This window comes from Fundulus heteroclitus, chromosome 2, assembly GCF_011125445.2.
Source record: "Fundulus heteroclitus isolate FHET01 chromosome 2, MU-UCD_Fhet_4.1, whole genome shotgun sequence".
In the NCBI taxonomy this organism is placed as follows: domain Eukaryota; kingdom Metazoa; phylum Chordata; class Actinopteri; order Cyprinodontiformes; family Fundulidae; genus Fundulus; species Fundulus heteroclitus.
The window spans coordinates 16,688,638-16,713,997 of record NC_046362.1 but is presented as its reverse complement, the minus strand read 5'-3'; the positions used below and the strand labels follow the sequence as shown (position 1 = coordinate 16,713,997).

The window sequence follows — 25,360 nt, the reverse complement described above, 5'->3', positions numbered from 1 at the left end:
GGCTTTCAGGGGGGTTGAACGGTGTAATTGTAGCTTCAGTGGAACAAATTAGCTGTGATCTGGTCGCTGCTAAGCCATGGGTCAGGAGACAAGGGCCATGTGATTTCAGCAGAAAAAGAAAAGAATGGATGGCATGCTGCCCGTGTGGCCTGCATGTGTTTTAAAATATACAGAAAAGCTAAAATTTCTGTGTAGAAGCACAAAAAAAAAAGGTTATGGAGAAGCAAACGAGAGCGATTAATAGTGTCAAGGGGTCCCAGTTTCAAAGAGAAACAGCTTTTCATCAGTCCAGCCAATAGAACATCGTTTTTATTACTCCTCTCTTTCAACAAACCACCACTTATTATGCTCGGCTTGCACAACTTGCCTTTTGTTTTCGGGCAATTATTTTCCCAGAAAAGCGTGCGTCCCACGGATGAATGTCGGGTTTTGTTTCGACGCTCGCTTTTTAAGTCTGGATCATTCGCTTGGTGTGACCAAATCTGTTCCTTGCGACGTCTTAATTCTCCAGGCGGCCTTTGTTGGTTAAGAGCTCAGAGGCGAGCTCCTAACGAGGCCAGCTGCTTGGCTGGCCGACTGGATTTTGGGCTTTAATTGCTGTGGTTAATGAGTTTAAGTAAGCTGAAATAAATGCGTCATTACTCGCCAAAAATCCCCCTTCTGGAAACGCGCCTTGTTTTTTTTTGTTTTTTTTTTTGCTCTCCTGTAATGAACGGTGGCTTAAATCGGAGCGGGCCGGGGCAAACATGGGGGGGGGGGGGGGTTCCAGGACGTTCTAGGGTTCTCCCACGCAGTGTTTTTCTATCATCAGGCCAGTCAGGCTCAAACTGCTCCCTTTAGCCTTTAAAGGGACTCATGTGAAAGCTTTGGCACAACATGTCCAAAGCCAGAGTTGTTTTTTTTTTTTTTTAACTCCACAGCAACTTCTCTTTGTAGCAGTTTTGAAATCAATAAAATGTGTGATATTTGATGCTTCATCTTCCAGAGGGAATCAAAACACGATTAGCTCGACAGAATCCCTCGTCTTTTTAAATGCAGATCTTCCCTGACCTCAACAGCATCCGGTTTAAGAGATTATAATGCCTTGCAAATGCATCCATATTCCTCCTGTACTATTGTTGACATTTTGTGACGGTTCAACCAGAAACTTCATTGCATTTTGGATCTTTTATTTCTATGACGCACCTTCACAAAGCTGTGCTTAATTATGGAAGCAGGCAAAACAACAACACCTCTAAAAAGTGTGGTGCGCCTTTACATCCAGCCCTCTTGTTCTATGCTAAAGAACCACCTTTAGCTCCAATTCCAGCTGCAAGGTTCTGCCAGCTTTGGGTGTTAAGAGATGAAATAGCTCAAATCGTGCGGCGAGCATCCGTAGGAAACAGCGTTTAGTCTTGCCAAGTGCCAGTAATGTTTAATTTTAAATCAAATTTTTTTTTACATCATTATCCACAAATATCAGCATCCCGCCCATCCTCTTTTTTTAAACCTCAAAATAGACATAAAAGGGTGTTTCTTTTATGACCTACAGTAGATCTTTATCAAAAATTATAACTTGTCTTTTTTCAAAAGGCCAGGGAACATTTGCGGCTCTGAATGAGTTTAATTAAAGTGGGCAGAATGTCTCTTTAGACTATAAAGGTTGCAGGCCCTGGTTTAGGGGAACGGCCATGTCGTATGATCCTCTCTCAATTTTCAGATGATAGAAAGCTTTAGATATTGTTTATTTATCCTAAACAATCTCCACAGCTGTATTTTTCGCCTTTCTGCCGATGTTGCTTTGGTTTCATGAAGCTGTCCTCTTACAAAGCTCTGAAGCCTTCACGTAAGAGCGACATTTATATGTAAAATTATATTATTCACATTTAAACGCTGTTTACTACGTAGGTGACTCTTGCACTGAAATTCATTAAGGGCTATCGAAGTAGAGCCGCACGAATGTAAAAAACATCAAACTTGGTTTCAGATTTATCTTTAATTAAAAAACGAAACATGTATCACTTTCCTTCTACTTTGTCTTGTTCAATCATTTCATTTTGTGGTTGTAACTTGAGAAAATGTGGCACATTCTCGGCGCTTGAATAGTTTTGCAAGGCCGTGTTTTCCTTCCCCGCCACAGAAATGTCGTGTGTGTGTGTGTGTGTGTGTGTGTGTGTGTGTGTGTGTGTGTGTGTGTGTGTGTGTGTGTGTGTGTGTGTGTGTGTGTGGAACTAGAGATTAGCTGCAATTAGCATTGACTGACCTTGCCCCCGACTGGACACCAGTCATTCCTTAACAAGGCGCCACACAAAAGTATGCCTGCATCCAATTCTCCCAATTATGCAAATCAAGTTGAAATCAAAGGTTTGCGGAGAAGGGGATGGGGGTGGGGGGGGGGTCTGAAGATTTTCCAGATGGAAACCTGAAGAGCCTCTGACGGGCTAGGGTTAGACACTCGGAGCCATCTTCCCCCGGACACACGCACAAGATCATCCACAGAGGTGCTGGGGGGGGGGGTGAAACAAAGAAAGGAGGCTTCAACAAGTTGGGAGATTAGGGGCCGGTTATCAAAGTAGATTTATTGTGCCTTGTTTCAAGCCAAGGATGAAAATACCCCGTGGGCATGCAGACGGGGGTCATGGGACTCCCAAAAGGATTACCTTGAACTGGAGTCATGGGACTCGGGCGAACAAAGACCTCGCTCACATGCTCATCATATTAGCCGGCCCTCATAAAGTGAAGAAGTTTCATGTCCTGTGGGATTCAATGGGAGAGCTCGACTGGGAGTGCAGCAGGAGAGGAAGGCTCAGCCACAAAAGAGAGGCAGACTTGGCTGCTCCGACCCCGATGCGTCGCCGTACCAGAGGGCAGCAGCGTCCGGGCTCCGGCCGAGGACTCCCTGCGTAAGTGTAATTTACAACGCAAGTTATTTTCCAACCTGATTTCTTGGACTATTTCAGAAATGCCCAATAGGCCGGGAGGCGGCTTGATTTGTAGATCCTGGACAGTGAATTCAGACGAGGTAAATATGAGGAGGCAGCGCCGCCACAGGAGCTCTGGATGCTTAGTGATGCGTGATAAGATGAGAGAGGGAAAGAGAGAAAAGACAAAAGCAGGAAAAATTGACAGCAAAATCCAACGCGTTGCCATTAATTAGGCTAAATATATTTGTTTAAATGCAAATAAAGCGTAATAAAAATGCATGTTTCCACTGGTTTACAAAAACCTGACAAACACAAAAGGAAATAAATAAAAAGGCTCCTCTTTTCAGCGTTTAGAGTATGTGAGTTTGAGCTGCTGAGGCGGAGAGAGAGAGAGAGGGAGCTGTTTGTGTCTGCAGAACTTGTGACGAGTCACAAGACACCAGCGGCTTGTCTTTAATTCATCCTCATATGACTCAACTCGAGCTGCTTTGACATAAAATGCATTTAATTCTGATGGACTTGTATTTCTAATAGATTTCCTGAAAAGAGTTGCTGCGGATGATTCGGCTGCTTTGATTGGTCCGCCAAACAAAAGCTCTCGGTGGGAAAAAAACAACAACAGTTTGTGTTCTGGGCAGTTTGGCTCCATCCTGGGAGAAGATAACATAGCAGTCAGAGCCAGAAATATGTGGGACACTGCTTTTTAAACTCCAACCAAGTTCTCACCCTGAAACATTTTGGCACTAATGAGGAAAAACAGGCTTTTTTCTTTTTACCTAAGTCGGCTTCCACTGGAGCAAAACCCACCAATCACGGGATTCCCTCCATTTCTAGCTGAAACCTTTTCCCCCCTGTCTGTTATTTATGCTTTCTTTACAGGTTTCGAACTCTCGCCATCTTTTAGCCGGGGATTAGAGCTAAGAGGATTTTGAAAGTGCAACTCAAAAACAGATATATGTCGCTGAGGCTGATCTCCTGGGGGAGCCATGATAGCTCGTAATGCTCACTTAGGTTATGTCGTGTTTTTTTCCTCCCCGCAGGCGCAGAAAGCTTGGATCGAGAGGACATTTGTGAAAAGGGAATGTGTCCACATATTCCCCAGCAAGGACCCAACCAGGTAAAAGCACAACACGTTAAGGCGACAAAGCACTTTTTTTTAACATGGAGTAAAATGAAGCATTTACAATTATTTACAAAGATTGTTTCAATCATAGTTACTAGTGTTGGGGTCATGGAACATTTTAATATTATTATTAAAATAATCATAATGCATATTCATGCAATAAAAAGTACTTAAAAATAAGTAAAAGGACATGTTGGCTATTGATGACGTTTACCTAACTCTGCAGAGTTGAAGAGTTGTGGTCACAAATCTCTTCCTCTGCAACTTTGTGGGCCATAAGCTGAAAGGTTTGGAAAAAAACACTTAGATATAAAGGGTCAGTTTTGATATAATAGTAAAAGACAGTTATATTCACATAATCTAATACATTGCCAGTGGCAGTAACAATATTGAGAAAGTAATCATGTCCTTATTTGCTTCTATTTTTTTATATAATTTCTCTGTAGTAAACAGTTACTTAGCAAAATTACAGAGCGCCTATTACGCTTAAATGACCGCTTTTGGAGATTTCCCAGACTTACTTATTACCACATGTGCTGCTGACTGCAGACAATCAGTGCACATTTCCAAAAACATGGACAAAAAAATAAATAAAAACAAGCAGTTATGAAAATCTTGCTGACACAGGTTGTTTCTTGCACAAGTCTTTGAGGCACAAAGCCATGAGGTATTTGATTTCACACCGATTGCTGCAGATGTGCCTGTGGTCAGCTGGTGACGCAGCACGTGGCCATCCCACCCGGCGCCAGCTCCATAGCAGAGGCGACCCCGCTGGTGCAGATAGAGACCCCCAATGACAAATGGAGCGTGGTGAAGCACACCAGGACCTATCCGACAGACTCTTACGGGATCATCGAGTTTCAGGGAGGAGGATTCGTCAACAAGGCCATGGTGAGAAACCGGAGATTTCCCCCCTCACTCTTCGTGCGGTTTAGATCACACGTAACTTTCTGAAGGGATTTTCTTCCACAGTACATCCGGGTCTCTTACGACACCAAGGCCGACAACCTCCTGCACCTGATGGTGAAGGACTGGCAGCTGGAGCTGCCCACGTTGCTCATCTCGGTGCACGGCGGCCTCCAGAACTTTGACCTCCAACCCAAACTCAAGCAAGTGTTTGGCAAAGGCCTGATAAAAGCCGCCGTCACCACGGGAGCTTGGATCTTCACGGGTGGAGTGAACACAGGTCATTCCCATGCTTCACTGTTCCCTAAATAAATAGCAGCTTGCGACATTAGACGATTGCCTGAGCTCTAAACTATTATTGTGTAACACAGTTTCCTGGGGGAAGGGGGTTTACCAAGCCATTGTCAGATTTAAGCTCTATAATTAGAGCAATCGCTTAGACGTTCAGCACAAATTGCAATTTGTGTGGATTTTTACCAAAGTATGTCCCATGACAAAGCGGCATGAGTTTTTCTGGAAAAAGGGTTTTATTCATACTAATCCGTTTTGCTGATCTTTCTGTAGGGGTGATCCGTCACGTTGGAGACGCCTTGAAGGACCATTCATCCAAGTCACGAGGGAAGGTGTGCGCAATAGGAATCGCTCCGTGGGGTATCTTGGAGAACAAAGAGGACCTCATTGGGAAAGACGTGAGAGCTGAATTTCATTTTTTTTTTCTTTTTTCTGATTTTTTTTAAATTTAGTTCAGTTTGACCATTTTCTCTCTGCCGTTCTTCTAGGTGACCAGACCCTATCAATCAATGGCAAACCCACTGAGCAAGCTGGCAGTGCTCAACAGTAGCCACTCGCATTTTATCCTCACCGACAACGGGACCTGCGGGAAATACGGCTCCGAGGTCAAACTCCGCCGGCTGCTGGAGAAGCACATCTCCCTCCAGAAGATCAACACTCGTAAGCGTTGCTGGAGTCAGGAGACTGTGGGCCCCGGGGCCAGAGATTGAGTTGGTGCCCCGCCCCTTGGTACATTTACATCAACTTAGATGGATGGTTATCTAAATTTTAATTTTAGGATTTGTCCACATACATTTTATTTTCACTAAACAATCCTTGTAGATGGTCTTTTTCAAAAGTTTTTTTGCAAGCACAGCATCCTGTCAAAAAAAACGTCACCATCCGTGCAATAAAGTGCACCAAGACATCGCGGTAATCATATGCAGATGCCCGAATGTGTCAAAATAAAGTTACTAAAATAAACCTCAAGATGAAAGAAGATGGACGTGGTGCATGCACCCGAATCTTGCTGTCGTTACGTCTGCCTTGCTTCGGGTTGAGGGTTTGGAGTTTCAAATAAAAAAAAAAATCCAACAAACTGAAACGCCTTAAAATGAATACGGGTTTGTAAGTTCTGTTTGGAAAAATCCACTCTTTATCAGAAAATCTAAGTAGATTTTGGATGTCCTAAAACCTAAGAGCCCAGTGGCCGCTGCCTAAGTTACATGATGTCCAGAGAAATGCCCCGGAACAAACTCCGACCTGCAGGGCTTGTGTGAGCCAGGATCTTGAAGGAAGATTCGGTGGAGAGCTCCCCTGTGACCCGTGGGCTTCCCTTTGTCATCCTATGCCTGGAATATCGAATAAGGCAGGGACAGCAAAGGGATGCCCAGCTGTCATCACTGACCTCATCCCCTCCTGCCTCCATCACATCAAATTCTGCCTCTTTTTTTATTATTATTATTATTATTCTCAAGCTTCTGGAGAAACACAGTGTCTTCCTCTGCGTTGCAGGTTTGGGTCAGGGCGTCCCTCTTGTGTGCCTGATAGTGGAGGGCGGTCCCAACGTCATCTCCATCACCTTAGAGAGCCTACGGGACGAGCCTCCCATCCCCGTGGTGGTGTGCGATGGCAGCGGCCGCGCTTCCGACATCATATCCTTCGCACACAAGTTCTCCGAGGACGGAGGGTGAGGCCTTAGACGACCCATACTGTTGCGACACCTCGGCGGTAGTCTCAGCTCAAAAGCAGTCTCAAATGTGATTTCCCAACCCTCTCCTGAAGCCTGGTCAGTGACGACGTGAGAGACCAGCTCCTGGTCACGATCCAGAAGACGTTCAACTACAGCAAAAGCCAGTCTCAGCAGATCCTGCTCATGGTAATGGAGTGCATGAAGAAAAGGGAGCTGGTGAGTAGCAGTGAAGGGGGTGTCGTTCGGGTTCAAGCTCATCTTCCATCGGGTTGAATATCGTCTGTTTGTGTCTCAATAAACATTTCTGAAGATCATCAAGTGTCCACTGTCATTCATAAATCCATCCAACTCATCTGTGTGCGCCGACAATAACAGTGTGAATAAACGTGACCCAAATGCACCGCCGTGATTTCAGCTTTTCCCTTCATGTCTGCACTCACCATTAACTCTCAGCGCCACAGTCCAGATAGAGTCAAAGTCCTTTTTTTACAGTGTTTCGCTATAGTGTCTATATCCCTTTAACCTCCTAACGTTTGTCACATCACAACCAACAGCTTTGACATATTTGATAAGATTCTTTGTGACAGACACAAAGTAAGGCAAGACTGTGAAGTGGATGAAAAAAAAAGACAATTAAAAATCAGAAAGGTACAATGCAAATCTGTATTCAGCCCCCTTCCCTCTGGTACCCTTCAAACATAATCCAGTGCAACCAGCTGAAGTCAGTCAATCTGACTCCACTTAAGCACAACATACATGCAGCTGTTCTGTAAAAGACCCAGAGATTAGTTTGAGAACGGCAGCGAAGAATCATGTGGAAGATTCTGCTATGGTCAGAAGAGGCCAACACTGAACTTTCTGACCAACATGCAAAGCACCACGTGTGCGAGAAACACCCTGAACACACCATCCCCACAGCAGCACAGGGCGGAGGCAGCATCATGCTGTGGGATGCTTGAACGGGATGGAAAGATGGATGAAAATGAATGGGCGATCCTGGAAGATAATGTGCTAGAGGCGGCAAAACGATTTAAACGGGGGCAAAAGGTTCACCTTTCAGCAGGACATTGACCCTAAACATTATGTGTCATAAGGGCCACATCGAAGTCAGAGGCCAAAAGGCAACTGAGAATTTTCAAATGAGTTGTGAATGACTATTTTCACCCACTTTCTATCCACTGAGCTCGAGCTCAGAAGAATAAGCAAAGATTTTACTCTCTAGATATGCAAAGCTGCTGGAGACAAACCCCGAAAGACTTGCAGCCACGGTTAGCCTATCATATGTAAACCTAAAAAAATAAAAAATAAACACAATAAAGTTTGCTGTAGTGAAATGACAAAACGTGTAAAGGTTCAACGGGCGGGAACACGACTGGAAGACCCTGCTGTATGTACTTCAGCACTCACCGTAGTGAGAATCTGCAGCAAAGCAGATTAACCATAAACATTAAAATGTGTTTGCAAAAATAGCATCTGGAGCAGAATCCTCACCGGTGATGTGATGGGGATAATACCTAGCTTATATGACCTTCATAACCCATATACATCTGGATGAAGAAGCCCCGTGCACGCTCCGTCTCGTCGGGTGGGAGCTCTTGAGTTCATGCGTTCGCAGAAAGCATGCTGCACGCAGATGGAGGACAGGCTCCATGTCTCTAATCCCCCCCCCCCCCAGCTTCCAGAGTGCTATCACTCCACTGACACTCTCTGATGGTTTTTAGACAGCGTAATGCTCCAGCAGATCAGGATAAGCAAGTTAAACAGCTTTTTCAAGGATCATATCACTTCAGGACGGCCGCAGTCCGACGCGGCAACGTTGTAGGAGCAGGTGAGTGAATGTTGACCTGCAACGGTCCTTTCATCCCACAGTAAGCGCACCACTAGAAGCTGCTGGATTAAAACCAGACTGATTTTTTTATTTATTTATCAATTTAATAAGCAAATACAGACGAAACAACTGCCGATTGGTTTCCAGCGTAGGCCATAAACTGTCTTGTGACGCTCATTATCAACACATCCCGTGGTGGTCTCATTATTCGTGTCCGTCTAATTCAATCTGCTGTGAATGCATGTGACCGAAGGGTCTGCATTATACCGCTGGGTATGGCTGAATCTATAACAGAGCAAGAGCTATTCGTCCTCGCTGAGAAAAAGTGGCTGATTGTTTTTCATGAGGGTGGCCACAAAATGCACGAGTCTGGTCAAAAACCGGGAAAATGAGTTTATAAACACACCGTGTAATTGATTTCTATTTCATGTTGAACAAGCAAAACATTATTCAACTACTCTTTTTTTTATATGTTTATTTCCTGCATGCAGATCACTGTGTTTCGAATGGGGTCCGAGGGGCAGCAAGACATCGAAATGGCCATTCTGACCGCCTTGTTAAAAGGTATCATGTCGCAAAGACAAGCGGCTCAAAGTTAGTGTACCTGTACAGCACTGGTCATGATTACTGCTGGGCTTTGAGGACATATGGGTCCAGCTAAAGTAATTAAAAAGGCTCTGACAAGTTCATGCGTTTCAGTAACATAATTCAAAAGGTGAAGCTCGTACATCTCTCAAACACTTATTTCTGTTAATTATAATTATTACATTATCAGAACTCAAAATTCTGTTTCTCACAAAAATTTGAATATTGCGTAAGACCAATAAACTGATGACTTTTACACAAACGCATCATGCTGTGAGTCGCACATTCATGGAGACGACAGTCACCGACATCCTTCTCTAGGATGATAAGCCAAATAAGGTCGCTGCTACAGAAGCCTGCTGTTCCCAATGCTGTATATCCAGCGTATTAATGGAGAGTTTAGTGGAAAGAAACAAATATGATAGAAAAGGTGCCGAAGCAACAGGAATTACCGTAGCCTTGTGAGGACGGTGAAGCAAAGTCCATCCAAGAGTCTGGGGGATATTTACAAAGGCATGGAGTGCAGCTGGAGTCAGAGCTTCAAGAGCCTCCACACAGATGTAGGAGATGGACCACAACTGCAGCACTTTCCTTCTGCTGACGACCTCGTGAAACAGACGCATCAGTTCAATATTACCAGAGCTAAAGAGAAAAATAACTAAGCTTTAACTCTTTTCAGAAGAATGCAAAATTTAAACTAGACACTGAATGGAAGAGTGGAGGGATTTAAGTTGCTAAAAGGTTCAGTGTGAAGTTTCCATAATCAGTGATGATTTGTAGAGCCTCACCTCTGGTATTTTATTAAGTCCAAAGTAAGACCAGCCATCTACCAGGAGATTTTAGACTTGTTCCATCCGCTGACAAGCTCTGCTGAGATGCTGATTGTGCTTTCCAGCAGGACTTGGCACACTGCCCACAAAGCCTAAGGAACGATTTCTTCTTTGATGATCATAGTATCACTGAGCTTGATTGGCCAGAAAACCGGCCTGACCTAAACCCCAAAATGTGCATTGGTCAAGAAGAAGACAAAATAAATCAGACCCAAACAATACAAACAAGCTGAAGACCACCATTAAGGCGACGTTGGCCGAGCCCCAGGCTTGCCACCTCTTTCCACTCCACACTGATGTAGTCTTTCATCCTAAAGGAGCCCAAACAAAGTACAGTCTGAACTGAACATCTTTAGCTAAAGATAGAATGTCCTAACAAACACCTCAGACTTGCACAAAGCTTCTCGATTCAGTTCACTAATTTAGATCAGTTGTAAAATGTGGATATTTTACATATAGATAAAATATCCCCATACATAAACCAGGCTTCCGTTGTTCCAAGTTTGGAGTCTTAAATAATGCTGACCAGCGTTGTACTAGCAGAATGACTTCACAGCTGTATTTCCTCTCACTGCAGGCAGCATAGGCCTGTTTCTAACACGTTCTCTCCCTCTGAATGTTTGTTCGCATCAGGCACAAACGCGTCCGCAGCAGACCAGCTCAGTCTGGCTCTGGCCTGGAACCGAGTGGACATCGCCCGCAATCACATTTTCGTTTACGGGCACAACTTACCAGTGAGTGGTCCATGTGAACTAAGCAATCAATACGAGATGTTCCACAGCAGCCCCACAGCTGATCGTACCTGCCATTCAAGACATGAAAAAAAAGTGGCTTTGGTTTAGACAAAAAGGAAAACAGCTTTAAACAGGATGGAGGAAAGCTCTCTGTCTCTCTCAAGTCAAGGGGGGCTTCTTTTTTGTTATAGATGAATATTTGTGATGTAAAACATTGTTTAAACAGACAAAATCATGTTCTCTGCAGGATGTAGAGGATATATATTTTTCTCCAACATATAAAAGCTAAATAACCAAGTCAAGAAAGAGAAAAAAAAAAACATAAACTAAGATGTATATTTCCTATATTACTCAAAAACGGGACAACATGTTTCTCCTTCTTTAATTATACCTCCTATCAGCCCGCTGGAGCCATTGCCAACACAACAGCTAATGCGGTATCGACTCAGGAAAAACCAAAGAGTCCAGCCAGTGCGCCGCGCAGCAAGGTCCGGGCCAAAAAGGGGAAGGGGAAGGGGAAGGCCAAACCTGAACCTCCGGAGGAGACAGATCCCAGGAAGCTGGAGCTCATTCGCTGGGTGAGTACGGCGCTTATAGGAAACGCTTCGTAGTAAATAAAGGAAATGTAATGGGGGCAAACCTGGTGACCATGTCTCGTGTCTTACTGTGTGTCAGGTGAACTCTTTGGAGCAGGCTATGATGGACGCGCTGGTGCTGGACCGGGTGGACTTTGTCAAACTGCTGCTTGAGAACGGGGTCAACATCCATCATTTCCTCACCATCCCCAGGCTGGAGGAGCTGTACAACACAGTGGGTCCAGAACACAAAGACATCAGATCAGAGCAAACCTGAGAGGTCTCATGGAGATCTGGGGGCTGAAATAGCATAACAAACAATAAAAAAAAACAAAAAGGTACAAAAATAGTATTCCTAACCTTCTTTGAATCATTCCTTTACCCCAGAAACTTGGCCCTCCAAATACACTCCATGCTGTGGTTAGAGATGTTAAAAAGGTAAAAGATATTCTGCCAATTCCACCGTGTAAAATCAAAACGCTATTAAAACATCAGGCTTTACGGAATATTTTTAAAGTACTCAATATCTTATAAGTAACTGTTGATTCTCCAGGGAAACCTTCCTCCAGATTACCAGATCACTTTGATTGACATCGGTCTGGTCCTGGAATACCTCATGGGTGGAGCCTACAGGAGCAACTACACAAGGAAGGCTTTCCGCAACCTCTACAATACTCTATACGGACTAAAAAGGGTGTGGATAGATGGACGTAAACACAAGAATGCTCCACTCAATGTAATATCCTTTAGTGTTAACTATAGATGTTGTTGTTTTTTTTGTCCTCTTATGCAGCCAAAAGCTTTGAAGCTCCTGGGAATGGAGGTGAAGTTCACTTTTAAAGAAAAACACTTTTCAGCAGCTACAACACCATGCTCGATTTTAATTTAGAAATTTCTTTCAGGACGATGAACCGAGGACAAAAGGCAAGAAAAAGGCCAAAAAGAAGAAGGAAGAAGAGGTGGAGATAGACGTGGATGACCCAGAGGTGTGTCGGTTCAAGTACCCCTTCCACGAGCTGATGCTGTGGGCAGTGCTGCTGAAGCGCCAGAAGATGGGGCTCTTCCTTTGGCAGCGTGGCGAGGAGGCCATGGCCAAGGCCTTGGTGGCTTGTAAGCTCTATAAGGCCATGGCCCACGAGTGCTCCGAAAGCGAACTGGTGGACGACATATCCCAAGACCTGGAGAACAACTCCAAGTGAGTGCTACAGAGTAAAAGATTCAAATAAAATGAACATTTCAACCATAAAGTGCGCAGAACACAATTTTTACTACTTGTCCCTTTGAATTGTGCTCAGACCTCTAGCTTATTGTTAGATTTATTCTGATGGTTAAAATACACATATACATATATATATATATATATATATATATATATATATATATATATATATACATATATATATATATATATATATATATATATATATATATATATATATATATATATATATATATATATAAAAGGTTATGCAGGAAAGTCTGCAGCACAAATATGAGCTCATAAAGTGTAGATTAATGTAGCAGTTGCTCCCGTGTGAAGGTGAACGTGTGAGAACCGCAGCTTAGAGACCTAGCAAATTAGCACCACGACCAAGGAAATAAAAGCACCCTGCGGCATGCCCGGTCTGCCCGTAATTCACCGTATTGGGGAATGATGGGGGGGGGGGGGGACTAAAATTAAAAACGTAAAGTTCTGGCAGCGTTCAGATAGACATTGTTTTTGCTGTTCTGACTGTGACAAACACAGGCAATTTTATTCCGACCACTGTGTTACCTGAATACTTTACATTATGCCGGCTTCACACCACAAGATCGTTTAGCCCAATTTTTTACGCAATCTTCCCTTCTGACAATTTTAAGGACGCCAAGATTATCGGGAAGGCTCTTAAAATAAAATTTTGAGATATTTCTGCCATGTGTGGTGTGTTAAGAGTGATCAAGTCTGCTCAGAAGGATGTCAGGACTGCTCCGACCTCAAACCGGGGATATTTAAAATGTTGGATTGCTTTGGCCAGATATCCTAGTGAGACGAGAGCGGCCGACGTAAACGTGACATATTTCCGCATTGTTGACTGGCAGAAATACATCAGGAAGCAAAACCGTCTGTGCCCCCAATACAACCTTTTGTAATGTTCAAAACATTAAAAGAGCTCAAAATTATTATTTATTCAGCAACGTTTCAACTGTAATTAGAACCTGGTGCAAGTCCAGCCTGGGCGCTCGGAAGACAAACAAGCTCGTAGAAGAAATTCTTCTTCTGTGTTTTTTTTTAAGGGGAATTTGATAACTGCGCATGTCAGAGTGGTTCTGGTGCATATACACGCACGTTATGATTGGATTACTTGATTGTGTGCCCATAAAAATGGTACAATCTGAATAGTTTTTGTTTTTTAATCCACATTGAAATACATTTCAATCCGATCGTGAAATTTTGTGCATGTAAACGTAGCTAAAGTGTAGCAAAAGTAGAGCCCCATTTCGCGCTGTCTAATCCTGTAACCAATGGCTTTTCAAATTTTTTTCTCTGTTAAAATTAGTCTACATTGTTTGTCCTCGTCGGCAATGTCTACCTAGTAGTGGTGATCCAGATAACACATCATTGTAGATGTATAATACTCTCTGTTTGTTCGTCAAAAAATGACTTATCTGTTTTGAGATAGGTTAGAAATAGTTTCTTAATGTAAGCCAGTCTTTTTTTCTGCTGTTTGTTTGTGTTTCCTTTCATACAAATGTCTTTTTTTTTTTTTTTTTAGAGAGTTTGGCCAACTGGCTTACGAGCTGCTGGATCAGTCCTACAAGCACGATGAGCAGGTGGCCATGAAACTCCTAACATACGAGCTCGTCAACTGGAGTAACTCCACCTGTCTGAAGCTGGCCGTGGCTGCAAAACAACGGGACTTCATCGCTCACACCTGCAGTCAGATGTTGCTCACTGACATGTGGATGGGCTGTTTAAGGATCGGAAAAAATCCTGGCCTCAAGGTGGATTTTGAGATAGTTTTTGCTGATGAGAAGTTGTAGCAAATATTAAATTAAATTTGATGGTTTAATTGTATGGACGATATCGCTCCTAGGTTATTCTTGGAATCATCTTACCTCCCATGATTATGCTCCTGGATTTCCGAATCGGAGAGGACACGTCTTATCAAAGACCCGGAGACAAAGAAGAAGGAAAGGACAAAGACGACGACACGAAATCCAGCAAGGTCCGTGTCACGTTTCACGCTGTCCGAAACGAAAGAGGACGACTCTTTATGACTTTGTGCTGATGTTGTAGGACCCTAACAACGACGCCACTTCCCGCAAAGGTGACGAGGAGGAGGGCAGCACCGATGTCCGCAAAATTCCGATTGGAAGAAGGTTCTTTGAGTTTTATGACGCCCCTTTTACCAAATTCTGGTTCAACACCGTAAGTTCAAGTCAAGTCTTAGAGAAGACTAAACATTTAGAAATATTTCTGAACAAATATTTGATTTTTTTGTATAAATTGCTTCCCTGACAGATTTCCTATCTGGGTTATTTGATGTTGTATAATTACATCATCCTGGTGAAAATGGAGCGATGGCCATCGGTACAAGAGTGGATGGTCATTTCGTACATCCTCACTCTTGGCACGGAGAAAGTTCGACAGGTAAAAGATGCAACTAAGCTCCTCATAAAACCTTTCGATGACATTAAAGCTTTGATTGGTCTCATGCTGATGTATTAATTCCCGGAGGGTAGATTCTGATGTCAGAGCCGGGGAAGCTGAAACAGAAGATAAGTGTCTGGATGGAGGACTACTGGAACATCACAGACCTCGCAGCCATCTCCACCTTCCTTCTGGCGCTGATGCTGCGGCTGCACCCTGAACCGTACATGGGCTACGGCAGAGTCATCTACTGCATCGACATCATCTTCTGGTACATTCGCGTGCTGGACATCTTCGGAGTCAACAAGTACCTGGGACCCTACGTGATGATGATAGGGAAAATGGTAGACGCGGCAACGGGGGAAACTTTGCAGGCCTAAAAAATTGCGAGCTGACCTAAAACGTGTTTGCCTCTTTTCCCCTTCAGATGATTGATATGATGTACTTCGTCGTGATCATGCTGGTGGTGCTGATGAGCTTCGGCGTGGCCCGTCAAGCCATCCTTCACCCGGACGAAGAGCCAACGTGGCGCCTGGCCAGGAACATCTTCTACATGCCCTACTGGATGATCTATGGGGAGGTTTTTGCGGACTCGATAGACCGTAAGACTAGAATTCATAGTAAGATTCTGTTTCCTGGTTATGGGCAGATGATCAGTGTGTTTTTTTTTATTCCAGTAAAGTTGATTCTTTGACGTGTACAAAAAAGGTATAAGCCACACTTTGGCTCCCTCTGCTGGCAGATTCGTGACAATTCTTCACGGCATTCGTGACAATAACGCTGCATTGAACGGGAACAGAGCAGATATTACACGTCTCCCCACTTTTGATCATCTGCCGTTAAGATTTGGTGTTCTGTGACAGCTGCTTGTGTCAGGGTGAAGACATGCAAAGGCAAGGTTTAAATTACCAATAAGCAAACAACATGTAATGGTTTTAAATGGTTTTAAACACACTAATGTTAAAAGAAATGCAGATCAAAATTTAAAACTGATCATTTGCATCAAAAGGGAAGAGTTAAATCATTTGCAGGTATTATTTATTTATTTAGTTTGCCAGATTTATATGTTTAGGATATTTGCTTGTATTAAAACATCTGGAATAACCCACAGAGGGAAGCCAGGGCACCTGAGGGAAGCCAGGGCACCTGTATCTGGCATCTTAACTTTTCAAGAGAGAGGAAATATATGCACATGCTCCTTGTTCATCCAATTTCTAAATGACTTTAGAATTTAGGTTTCTATAACTTTAATTAACATAAAAAAGAGAACACATATCTTTATTCAATCTTTTTTATTTCGTTATTCTAAATAAATAAATATATCATTTTCACTTACATTTTTACTGTTATTTGCCTCTGTGATATTCTAATGACATAAGGAGCTGATTTTTGTTTAATCAAACACTATAAAATCTTTATTTTGAAAAGAACATTGGCTCTAGTTGGTTCCCAAACAATTACAGAGCTGTGAAAGTATTGAATTTCTTTGCTTCTGAGTTCAATATTTATGTTCAGAACTTAGCATATAACATTAATTGAGTTTCAAAACTTAACTTGAGTTAAGTGTTTAGTTTATGACATTTACAAATTATTGCATTGTTGTTGCATATTGCTAATCTAAACTGTAAACCGGTTATGATGTACCTCCAACATTACCGGTAAAAGGACCAAAAATGTTCAAAAGCACTTGATTGGATGGAAGGACAACGGTATGATTTCTTTCATAGACCAACTTCACCTTGACCAAATTCTAAAAATGTCATTCTTTTACATTCACGTTAACATTTTTTCTGTGCTTCTACATGTTCCTTGTGTTTTCTTAAGTCTATGCGATGGAAATCAATCGTAAGTAGTCTTTCAGTCAAGGATTCTCTACACTAATCCACTTGCTAAAGTTTTTTTTAATAGCATAGCTAATCTTCTTACCTTTTTCCCCCCCCTCGCAGCTCCATGTGGAGAACATTTATATGACGAAGATGGGAAAAAACTTCCTCCATGCATTCCCGGTGCATGGCTCACTCCTGCCATCATGGCTTGCTATCTCCTCGTGGCAAACATCCTTCTGGTTAACTTGCTCATTGCCGTCTTCAAGTAAAAGAACAAACCTTCCGGTCTGCCGGGTTCCAATTATTCTGATCGAGACATCCGAGTCATTATTTGTGTCGTTTCTGTCTCGCAGCAACACCTTCTTTGAAGTCAAGTCCATCTCCAACCAGGTGTGGAAGTTTCAAAGATACCAGCTGATCATGACTTTCCACGACCGCCCCATCCTGCCGCCGCCTCTCATCATCCTGAGCCACCTCTACATCCTCTTCAACAGGCTTTTCCGACGCTGCATCAGGAAAAAAGCGGAAGGAGAGCTCGATGAGAAGGACCGGGGCCTTAGTCAGTCTCTGATATTACGAAGATCTTGCTTTACCGGAAAACTTTGCTGTTGATCAAGCTGAGGAAAAGTTCGAACTAACTTTGGGTTTTTAATGTCTCCTGTAGAGCTCAGGCTAAATCCAGAGGAGCTAAAGAATCTGTATGAGTTCGAGGAACAATGCGTGGAGGAATATTTCCGTGAAAAAGAGGACGAGCAACAGTCCTCCAGCGACGAACGCATCAAGGTTACTTCAGAGAGGTAAAATGCTTCCTCGGTCATACATTCGACAGTCATTGCAGTCACAGCTGCCGTATTTTACACCCCGTTTCTTATCTTCTTGGCAGAGTAGAGAACATGTCGATGCGTCTGGAGGAGGTCAACGAGAGGGAAAACACCATGAAAGCGTCTCTGCAGACGGTGGACCTACGCCTGGCCCAGCTGGAGGAGCTCCACGGACGCATGGCTTCGGCACTGGAAAAGCTTGCGGGGGTGGACAAACTGGAGCTGACCAGGACCTTCTCCAAAAGCTCGTCCATCTGCGACCATTCCACTCTCCTGCGGCAGGGCAGCATCAACAGCGCAGACGGTTACAGCCTCTACCGCTTCCACATGGACATGGAAGAGTTCGCGTCCAGGCAGAAGGACGCGGACGAGAAAGGAGGAGGCCTGGAGAGAGAGCGGAGTGTGCGGCAAGCCTCGAGCACCTGTGCCCTCAACGTGGCGCAGACCCTGGAGGTCGGCGGTCTGGAGAGGTCACGGCCGGGCTCATGTGTAGACATTCTCATATCTCCGTGTGAGCAGAAGCTTTCGTCTCCGTCGACAAGCCAAGAGGCCATAGCCAACATAAGACAAGGCGGCCCGATGTTTCTGGATCAGGTACTGGACAAAAACAGGCTAAAACCGTTATCGCCTGCTAAACGGGCCAAATCGCTCAAATACTTCCCCGCTGAAGACCAATCCCTGTCTCCTTTAACGAAGAAAAGATCTATGAGCACCGTCACTGTCCACCCCCCTGATGAACCAGAGAGAGCTGCTGAGCCCACAGCAGAGGCCAAGCCTCTGGTAGGAGCTTCCTCCTCTCCAAGGAGGGCAAAATCTCTAAGAGATCTTCCGGCTGAAAGCCAAGGTCAGACATCTCCTGTGATAAGGAAGAGGGCCATCAGCAGCATCATCTACGATCCGGCCGAAGCAGGTGAGAGAACTCCGACGCCGGCAGACTTCAAGTACCAGGTCCGTCCCAGTGGCAAAACTTCATCAGTCAAATCCCTCGCTCAGCAGTTCCAGACCGCTGCTTCTCACGAAGAGGCGAAAGGGCCGAATGACACGGATGCAGTAGCTTCACAAAGTGAGACCGGACAAACGGAAACAGGGCAAGACGAAGTCCCAAAGACAACAAGGCCCAAGAGAAGCCCCTCAGACGGTGCGGACTACCTGACCGTAGCCGATGAAAGGTGCATGCGGTCTCACAGGTCGAAGAGCTGCAACGCCAGCGACAGGAAAGCGAAGCCCTTGATGGTGCCGACGGAGCCCAGAGCCTCCAGCAGTGAGCGAGACCTCGCCGAAGCAAGCAGAGCGGCTGCTTTCGGATGGGAAGAAGAGAAGGGGAAGATGATGAAGGTGGGAAAAACAGAAGAGGGAGGGGAGGATGAGAAATGAAAGCAATGTAGGAAGGAAAACGAATTGTAGAAGCAAGAGTGAGCAGCAAGACAGGTGTGAAAAAATGTCAAGTGGTTTAAAAAAAACAAAATCACAGCTAATTTATGATTTTTTTTTTTCCTTTACTGTTGCTGCTTTCAGTGGTTGTAACATACAATAACTTACAAAGACTACCAGTCATATTACAGTTTCTTTTCCCCAGTTGTTGTGTTTTCATGTAAAAGGGAAACCTTCTAGACGGCTTGTTTCAGTAAAAAATAAATAAAAAATGTGTGCATGCACAGTGTGAACAAAAAAACACCAACATTCTGTATATGGTTGACATTTTTCAAACACTATCAGTAAACATTTTCTTTTTTTCCACATACTCTGTGCTTAGTACTGAGCCCCCGTAGGGATCTCCCTACTGCTTTCATGCAAAAAAAAACAAAAAACAAAGACACTTGTATAAGAGTATGAATTCAGTCCCGCTTCCGAGAAACAAACACTCCTTTCACAGTTTCATTTTAACACCGAAACCTGTACAAAATGTAGGTTCCATAAGAAAAAAAATGAATAAAACATATTAGAACACCACAGGTTGCATTTGTTTGCTTATTTTGAGCTATTCTATGACAATTCTCTTAGCAGCAGAACTAATTTCAGTGCAACAGAAGGCCAGAAGCTTAATAACATACATGAACTTCACACAAACAGTCAATGCTGAAACCTGAACCTCACAGCATCTTCATAGAAATTCTAATAGGTAGTTTATATATATATATGTATGTATATATGCAATATAAAAATGGCGCTACAGTCTGTAAAATAATAAGACAACAGTGTGCAACCGATACATTGTCATGTTATGAACGCCAGCAGAACTATTGCCGACTGAAAGCGGGCTCTGCGGTGCAAGCTACGATCCCCTGCACGAGTCTTTTTGCATGAGCGGACGCAAAGTATCAGGGCCGGAGTCTACCATCGACACAGTTCTGATCAGCAAACCAGGGCAGCGTCTCGGGCCGCCCAAGAACCGGCGACCTCTGGTGGCAGTGAGACCCTGTGTGTGTGTGCAGGAGCAGTGCTGGTGCTGGTGCAGCTGCAGCGAGGAAGCCCCGAGAGGAAGGAGTCCTCCAAAACAAGCGAGGTCACGATAGAGATGTGACCGCCGGACGCCCGCTGCTTAGAGGAGCGAACACTTGAAGAATTTAATCCTCTTCGACTTCTTATCTGTGATCTTCACAGGTTTCCCTGTTCCTCCACCGCTGTTCTCAGTCTGATAAAACAAAACCCATTAGAGAGCATTAGAAAGAAACGTGCAGCATCTTTTCACAGGAATGTCTTCACCACTTACCGTCTTCGAGCACAGATTGTTTAATATGTCCCTTGCGATAGTATAAAAGGCCTTAAAGAAAAAAAAATATTGAAAATGTTAATGTACTTATCATGCATATAACTGATATCCTTTGATAGAGTACCTTAAGTATTAATACCAGTTCAACTTTATATTTTGTCACATTACAAACTTCAAACAACCTTAATTGGAGTTTATTTGAAGTACTGCATAAAGGTAAAGCAGGAAGAGAAGGATGCGTGGTTTTGATTAATTTTACAAAATCTGCAAAGTGTGGCATGAATTTGTATTCAGCCCCCTTTCTTCTGATTTGCCTAAATAATCTCCAGTGTGACCAAGTGTCTTTATAAATGGGCCAATTACTAAAGAGGACACAGACATCATGTGGTAGAAGGTGCTCTGGTCAGATAAGATCAGAACTGAAGTTTTGGCTTACACTTAAGCCCTAAATGACTCTTACCCTGGCTAATTTCGATTTAACCTGACTGACTGCAAATAATAATAATAATAATAATAATAATATAATATCACAGTGGCCCAGCTAGAGCCCTAACTTGAATCTAACAGAGAACCTGTGGATGGAGCTAAAGATTAGGGTGATGGCAAGGAGGCCTTCCAGCTTCAAAGACTGGGAGCTCATCACCACAGAGAAACTGTCAACATACATAAAACATAAATGAAAAGCTGGTCAGCAATTTTGATGAGACTCAATTGCTGTAATGCCAAGAGATATTTTCCCACTGATTTTCAACATGCCATTTTCTTTATTCAAATGGAAGTACAGGTTTTTGTTTTCGCGTCTTTGAAAACGTTATCTTACCTTCTGAGAGACTTCCTTTTTTCGTTTCCTATCCGAAACAAACTTCTTTCTTGGACGGAAATAATTTTAAATCCAGCTCTGCCAGGGGTATGGATCATTTTGGCCTTAATTGTACATGTGAAATTCTGTGTCTGATAGGAAACAAACGCTGCACCTCGTCTTAAACCCCCACACCCCCACAGCATGATGCTGCCACCGCCACTGCTACACTATCTGGTTGCTTTTCCTCAGCAGGGAGTCGAACGCTGGTCAGGAGTGGAGGGAAGAAAACCTGTTAGAGGTGAAAACTCAAGACGGAGTCACCTTCCAACAGACCAGTGACCCTAAACGTACAGACAGAGCTGCAGGGGAATCAGTTTAGATCAAACCATGCACACTTTAGAGTGGCCTAGTTAAAGTCTAGACCTAAATCCAATTAAGAATCTGTAACAAGATAAGCAGGTTGAGACACAGACCAAAACAGAAAGTCGTACTGACTCAGGGGGACGCCATGAAAATGGAAAAATTAAATATTTTTAACGATTTTTACGGCGTAAAATATTGGAAAGTATTACCATTTTCCTTTTTTACTTCCTAGCTGTACTCTGCCCTTGTGTAAGTCTACTACTTCTGTCCAGGCACTTCATTTACAGGCTGAAAACGCTCCACTCACCTCCTCTACGTTTAAGCCAGACTTTGCGCTAGTTTCCAAAAACTTCACACCATAGTCGATAGCCAGCTGGGGGAGAACAAATGAAACAATTTTACTTTCTGTTCATCCATTGGCTCCCCAGACGAGCTGCTAGTGCAGACACTCACTTTTTCACCCCTGTCTTTCGACACCTGTCTCCTGTCAGTCATGTCGCATTTGTTACCCAGGATCATTTTCTCCACGTCAGATGAGGCATGCTGGGAATATGGGGGAAAATACAATAAAAGCCTCATTCAAAGAAACAAAAAGGGGAAGCATTAAAACTTTAACCATTAATAGACTAAAAATATGATTTTAGGTTATGTAAAGGGGAGAGGTTACCTCTTCAATGTTTCTAATCCAGTTTTTGATGTTATCAAAGGACTTCTCGTTACTGATGTCATAGACCAACATAATTCCCTACGAAGGAGAAAAAAAAAAAAAAGACCCTGAACGTTTCTGAGCCCTGAAATGAAAGACGGGGATGGATTTACAGTGAGCAGCTTAAAAAGACTTACCATAGCTCCTCTGTAGTAAGCTGTGGTGATGGTGCGAAACCTCTCCTGTCCTGCGGTGTCCCTGAGAACAGCAGAAAATGAATAAACAAGATTTAAGGCCTCTTTTACCTTTTAAAACAAATAGATTACTACAGTTTGACCCTTCTTTGACAAAAAATTATTAAACTCTGGTGGGTTTAGTTACCAAATCTGCAGTTTGACTCTTTTTCCGTCCAGCTCTATGGTTCTGATCTTGAAGTCAATCCCTGCATTTGAGCACATGGGGTTAGAGAAGAGTTCAGGCTTCCTACATATATTTTTATGTCAAAATGCCTTAAATACCCAGACACAAAATGAACATCAGTTAGGGCGGCACGATTTTGCCAGAAATCAAAATTGCGATATATTTTAACAATAATTGCCATTGCGATTTAATCTGGACAAGCAACAAAAACGGCCTGTAGATAAAGATGTTTGTAAACAAGGACTATTTAAAAATAAGGCATTTAACTGTTTTTAATTAATCAGAACATTATTATTCAAGAGAACAGCTTTTAATTGAGTTGGACATCAATCCTTGTTAAACATAAAGTGCAGCTGACAAAAAAAGTCTTTGTATTAAACAGATTGACCGATACTTAATGCTATGGTGAGCGTCCTGAAAGTTTCTAGTTAAAAAAAAAAAAAAAAAGGATTATATAAACTCTAAAACAAAAACAAATAATAAAATTATATCATCTCACTGCTGCAACTCTCTTCCCTTCCATGTAGAGGGAAACTCACTTTAAACACCTAAATGGATCAGACCTAAAATGGGTCTGATCCATTAATTGTTATGTAGCCAAAAATTGCAGACCATTTGAAAATTATGTTTTTAAAATTGCGATTATATTGCAAATGTGATTAATTGTGCAGTCCTATCAATTTAAAAACATAAATACAAAAAAGGTCTTATTGTGGATTTATGGCTGATATTTCCAGAGCAAAAAGAGAAAGAAGATGATTGAATGGAAGAATATATTAACATATTAAATGGCTGGATGGATGGATAAACAATTGGATGATGGATGGGGCAAATTACAGGGGATGATGGGGGGGGGGGTGCTTTAACCCCCCTAATTAAGGCTCAGAGCAGCTGAGCCTTAATTGCTAAAAGAGGTAAAAAAAAAAAAATGAAAGAGATTCCATGTTACCAGTATTATGATTATGTTAAGTGTGCTAAAAGAAGTTTAAAGATTCTTGGTATTCCCAACCCTCCCTCATAGCGGACCGTACCGTCTCTAAACCCGCTGTGTTACTGTTCATCAAACGTGATTGACAATAAAATGAATAAATGTTGTTATGAAATGACTTTCAGTTTTCCTCTTTGGCATTTCTAATTTGCAGTGTCTGAGGTGGCGTACTGCAGATAACCCTAGAATTTCCCCACTGCAAGACAACAAAAGGGTTATTCCCTACCAACTGAAATTAGCACACGACTTGTGGTTTCTGAAGGGGAGTTTTAAGACCCGATGGGACATTTTTGCGTTTTCAGCTGGACGTAATTGTGAACTGATGGCGAAGCTAGCGAGATCCCGTGCAAGGTTTTGAAATGAGTCAACAATTGCTTTCAAAAAGCTCCCAAATGTCTATTTACCAGAGCTTTTGGGTCTTCTTGATGCCAAATCAACCAAAGGATTATATATATTTATATTTTCAAACACTTAATTCATGTGGACGTGTTATGGCTAAAAACAAAGCGGGATACTCGAGATGAAGCTTCTCACCGTTTCAAGCTCCATCTTATGTTAGAACAAAGAGAAACTTAAATGAAAAGCTAAAGAACATTGATTTTTACCCCAATTTAAATAAAACAAATAAAAATAAATAAATAAAAGAAAGTTGGCAGAAATTCACGTTTTGGGTCATGCCTCTGCAGGTAAGGAACAGAGCTGCTGTAAATGGTGTTTTCTAATAACATCTCCCTCCCTCCCTCTCTCTGTCTTTCTTTCTTTTTCTTTTTTTTTTTGGGGGGGGGGGGTACGTGAAGCAGGTAATAGTGGTTTGCTGGTGACGTCTGGTCTGACATCATAGATGAATGCCAGGGCATATTTTACAACCTGGAAAACACAATTATTATTTCATTTCATTTTTTCCCCACACTTATCCAGAGGTTTTGCAGATGAACCCTTGAGCATGGCATCAAGCTCACAGCGTTGATCGCCAACAACAGCATCACATTATCAGATATGGCATTCCTCCACACAGGAACTTTATCTTTAGCAATTAACTGTTTTGTGAATGCAACAATAAACAACAATGGGCGGATACAGCGAGACACCATTAATGATCCCAGCAGCAGACACATAAGGGTTATGGAGCCCGCATCAGCACCGTGTCAGCCTTCAGATCAGCGTGGCATCCTGTATCGAACCAAACTGATGGACGTGAGCTTACAGGAAAGACTCATTACCTCACGTCCATTGTCTCGCTTTAATACATTCAGAGCTCATTAACATCCAGCAGTTCCCCATAATGTGCGTTAGAGCAACTGTCCTATGAGCGTTACAACCCGCAGAGCCTCGTTAAAAAAAAGCTAATGGTCAAGTTTAAAACGTGGTTGTTGTTTTTTTCCTTTTAATTCCCCGCCTTGCGGCGTCCTCGGGCTACTCACCTATTGTGGATATGAAGGTGGTGTTGAAGGAGTCCTCGCTGAATCTGAACAGCAGACATGTCTTCCCGACGCCGCTGTCTCCTATGAGCAACAGTTTGAAGAGGTAGTCGTACGTTTTCGCCATTTTTAACGGGTCCCGTGTCGCCCTTTGAGTTTTTCACAAAAGGCCGCTCGGCTCAGGGCTGGAGGAGTCCAACCCGGCAGGGTATCTGCAGCTGTCGGGCTGCCGAGTCGGGCAGACGACTGGCCGCTCACAGCAGACCGGTGCCGGGGGTGCTGACGTCA

The 25,360-nt window shown here is 43.1% G+C and overlaps 2 protein-coding genes across 2 annotated transcripts in view; one reads left to right on the top strand and one right to left on the bottom strand.

The window, feature by feature from the left end:
- LOC105932342 (transient receptor potential cation channel subfamily M member 1) overlaps window positions 1-19,357 on the top strand; it is a 26,233-nt gene extending 6,876 nt beyond the window's left edge. The window contains exons 2-27 of the mRNA XM_012871459.3: window positions 3,944-4,020; window positions 4,722-4,917; window positions 4,999-5,212; window positions 5,497-5,621; window positions 5,712-5,883; window positions 6,718-6,892; window positions 6,988-7,111; window positions 9,215-9,287; window positions 10,772-10,872; window positions 11,274-11,450; window positions 11,548-11,682; window positions 11,835-11,885; window positions 12,001-12,141; window positions 12,241-12,270; window positions 12,350-12,642; window positions 14,201-14,429; window positions 14,522-14,653; window positions 14,725-14,856; window positions 14,950-15,078; window positions 15,171-15,422; window positions 15,506-15,680; window positions 16,903-16,923; window positions 17,025-17,169; window positions 17,258-17,463; window positions 17,569-17,701; window positions 17,788-19,357. Of these exons, the coding sequence (XP_012726913.2) occupies window positions 3,944-4,020; window positions 4,722-4,917; window positions 4,999-5,212; window positions 5,497-5,621; window positions 5,712-5,883; window positions 6,718-6,892; window positions 6,988-7,111; window positions 9,215-9,287; window positions 10,772-10,872; window positions 11,274-11,450; window positions 11,548-11,682; window positions 11,835-11,885; window positions 12,001-12,141; window positions 12,241-12,270; window positions 12,350-12,642; window positions 14,201-14,429; window positions 14,522-14,653; window positions 14,725-14,856; window positions 14,950-15,078; window positions 15,171-15,422; window positions 15,506-15,680; window positions 16,903-16,923; window positions 17,025-17,169; window positions 17,258-17,463; window positions 17,569-17,701; window positions 17,788-19,099 (4,950 nt within the window). The 3' untranslated portion in view covers window positions 19,100-19,357. The remainder of the gene's footprint in view (window positions 1-3,943; window positions 4,021-4,721; window positions 4,918-4,998; window positions 5,213-5,496; window positions 5,622-5,711; window positions 5,884-6,717; window positions 6,893-6,987; window positions 7,112-9,214; window positions 9,288-10,771; window positions 10,873-11,273; window positions 11,451-11,547; window positions 11,683-11,834; window positions 11,886-12,000; window positions 12,142-12,240; window positions 12,271-12,349; window positions 12,643-14,200; window positions 14,430-14,521; window positions 14,654-14,724; window positions 14,857-14,949; window positions 15,079-15,170; window positions 15,423-15,505; window positions 15,681-16,902; window positions 16,924-17,024; window positions 17,170-17,257; window positions 17,464-17,568; window positions 17,702-17,787) is intronic.
- Window positions 19,208-25,360, bottom strand: LOC105932343 (ras-related protein Rab-8B). Its single transcript, XM_012871460.3, has 8 exons — window positions 25,076-25,360; window positions 22,628-22,688; window positions 22,444-22,504; window positions 22,268-22,345; window positions 22,054-22,143; window positions 21,908-21,973; window positions 20,436-20,486; window positions 19,208-20,357 (listed from the first exon to the last, which is right to left on the bottom strand). Exons 1-8 carry the CDS (start codon window positions 25,197-25,199, stop codon window positions 20,265-20,267), a joined length of 624 nt encoding a protein of 207 aa, XP_012726914.1. The 5' UTR covers window positions 25,200-25,360; the 3' UTR covers window positions 19,208-20,264.

What these genes read in the sequence shown, in the direction of transcription:
- LOC105932343 (XM_012871460.3), bottom strand. Translation starts at nt 25,199, where the DNA reads ATGGCGAAAACGTACGACTACCTCTTCAAACTGTTGCTCATAGGAGAC. An exon ending in GGATTAGAAACATTGAAGAG is followed by an intron (nt 22,144 to 22,267) that starts GTAACCTCTCCC and finishes CCATATTCCCAG; the next exon opens with CATGCCTCATCTGACGTGGA. An exon ending in CTGGCTTAAACGTAGAGGAG is followed by an intron (nt 20,487 to 21,907) that starts GTGAGTGGAGCG and finishes TTTTTCTTTAAG; the next exon opens with GCCTTTTATACTATCGCAAG.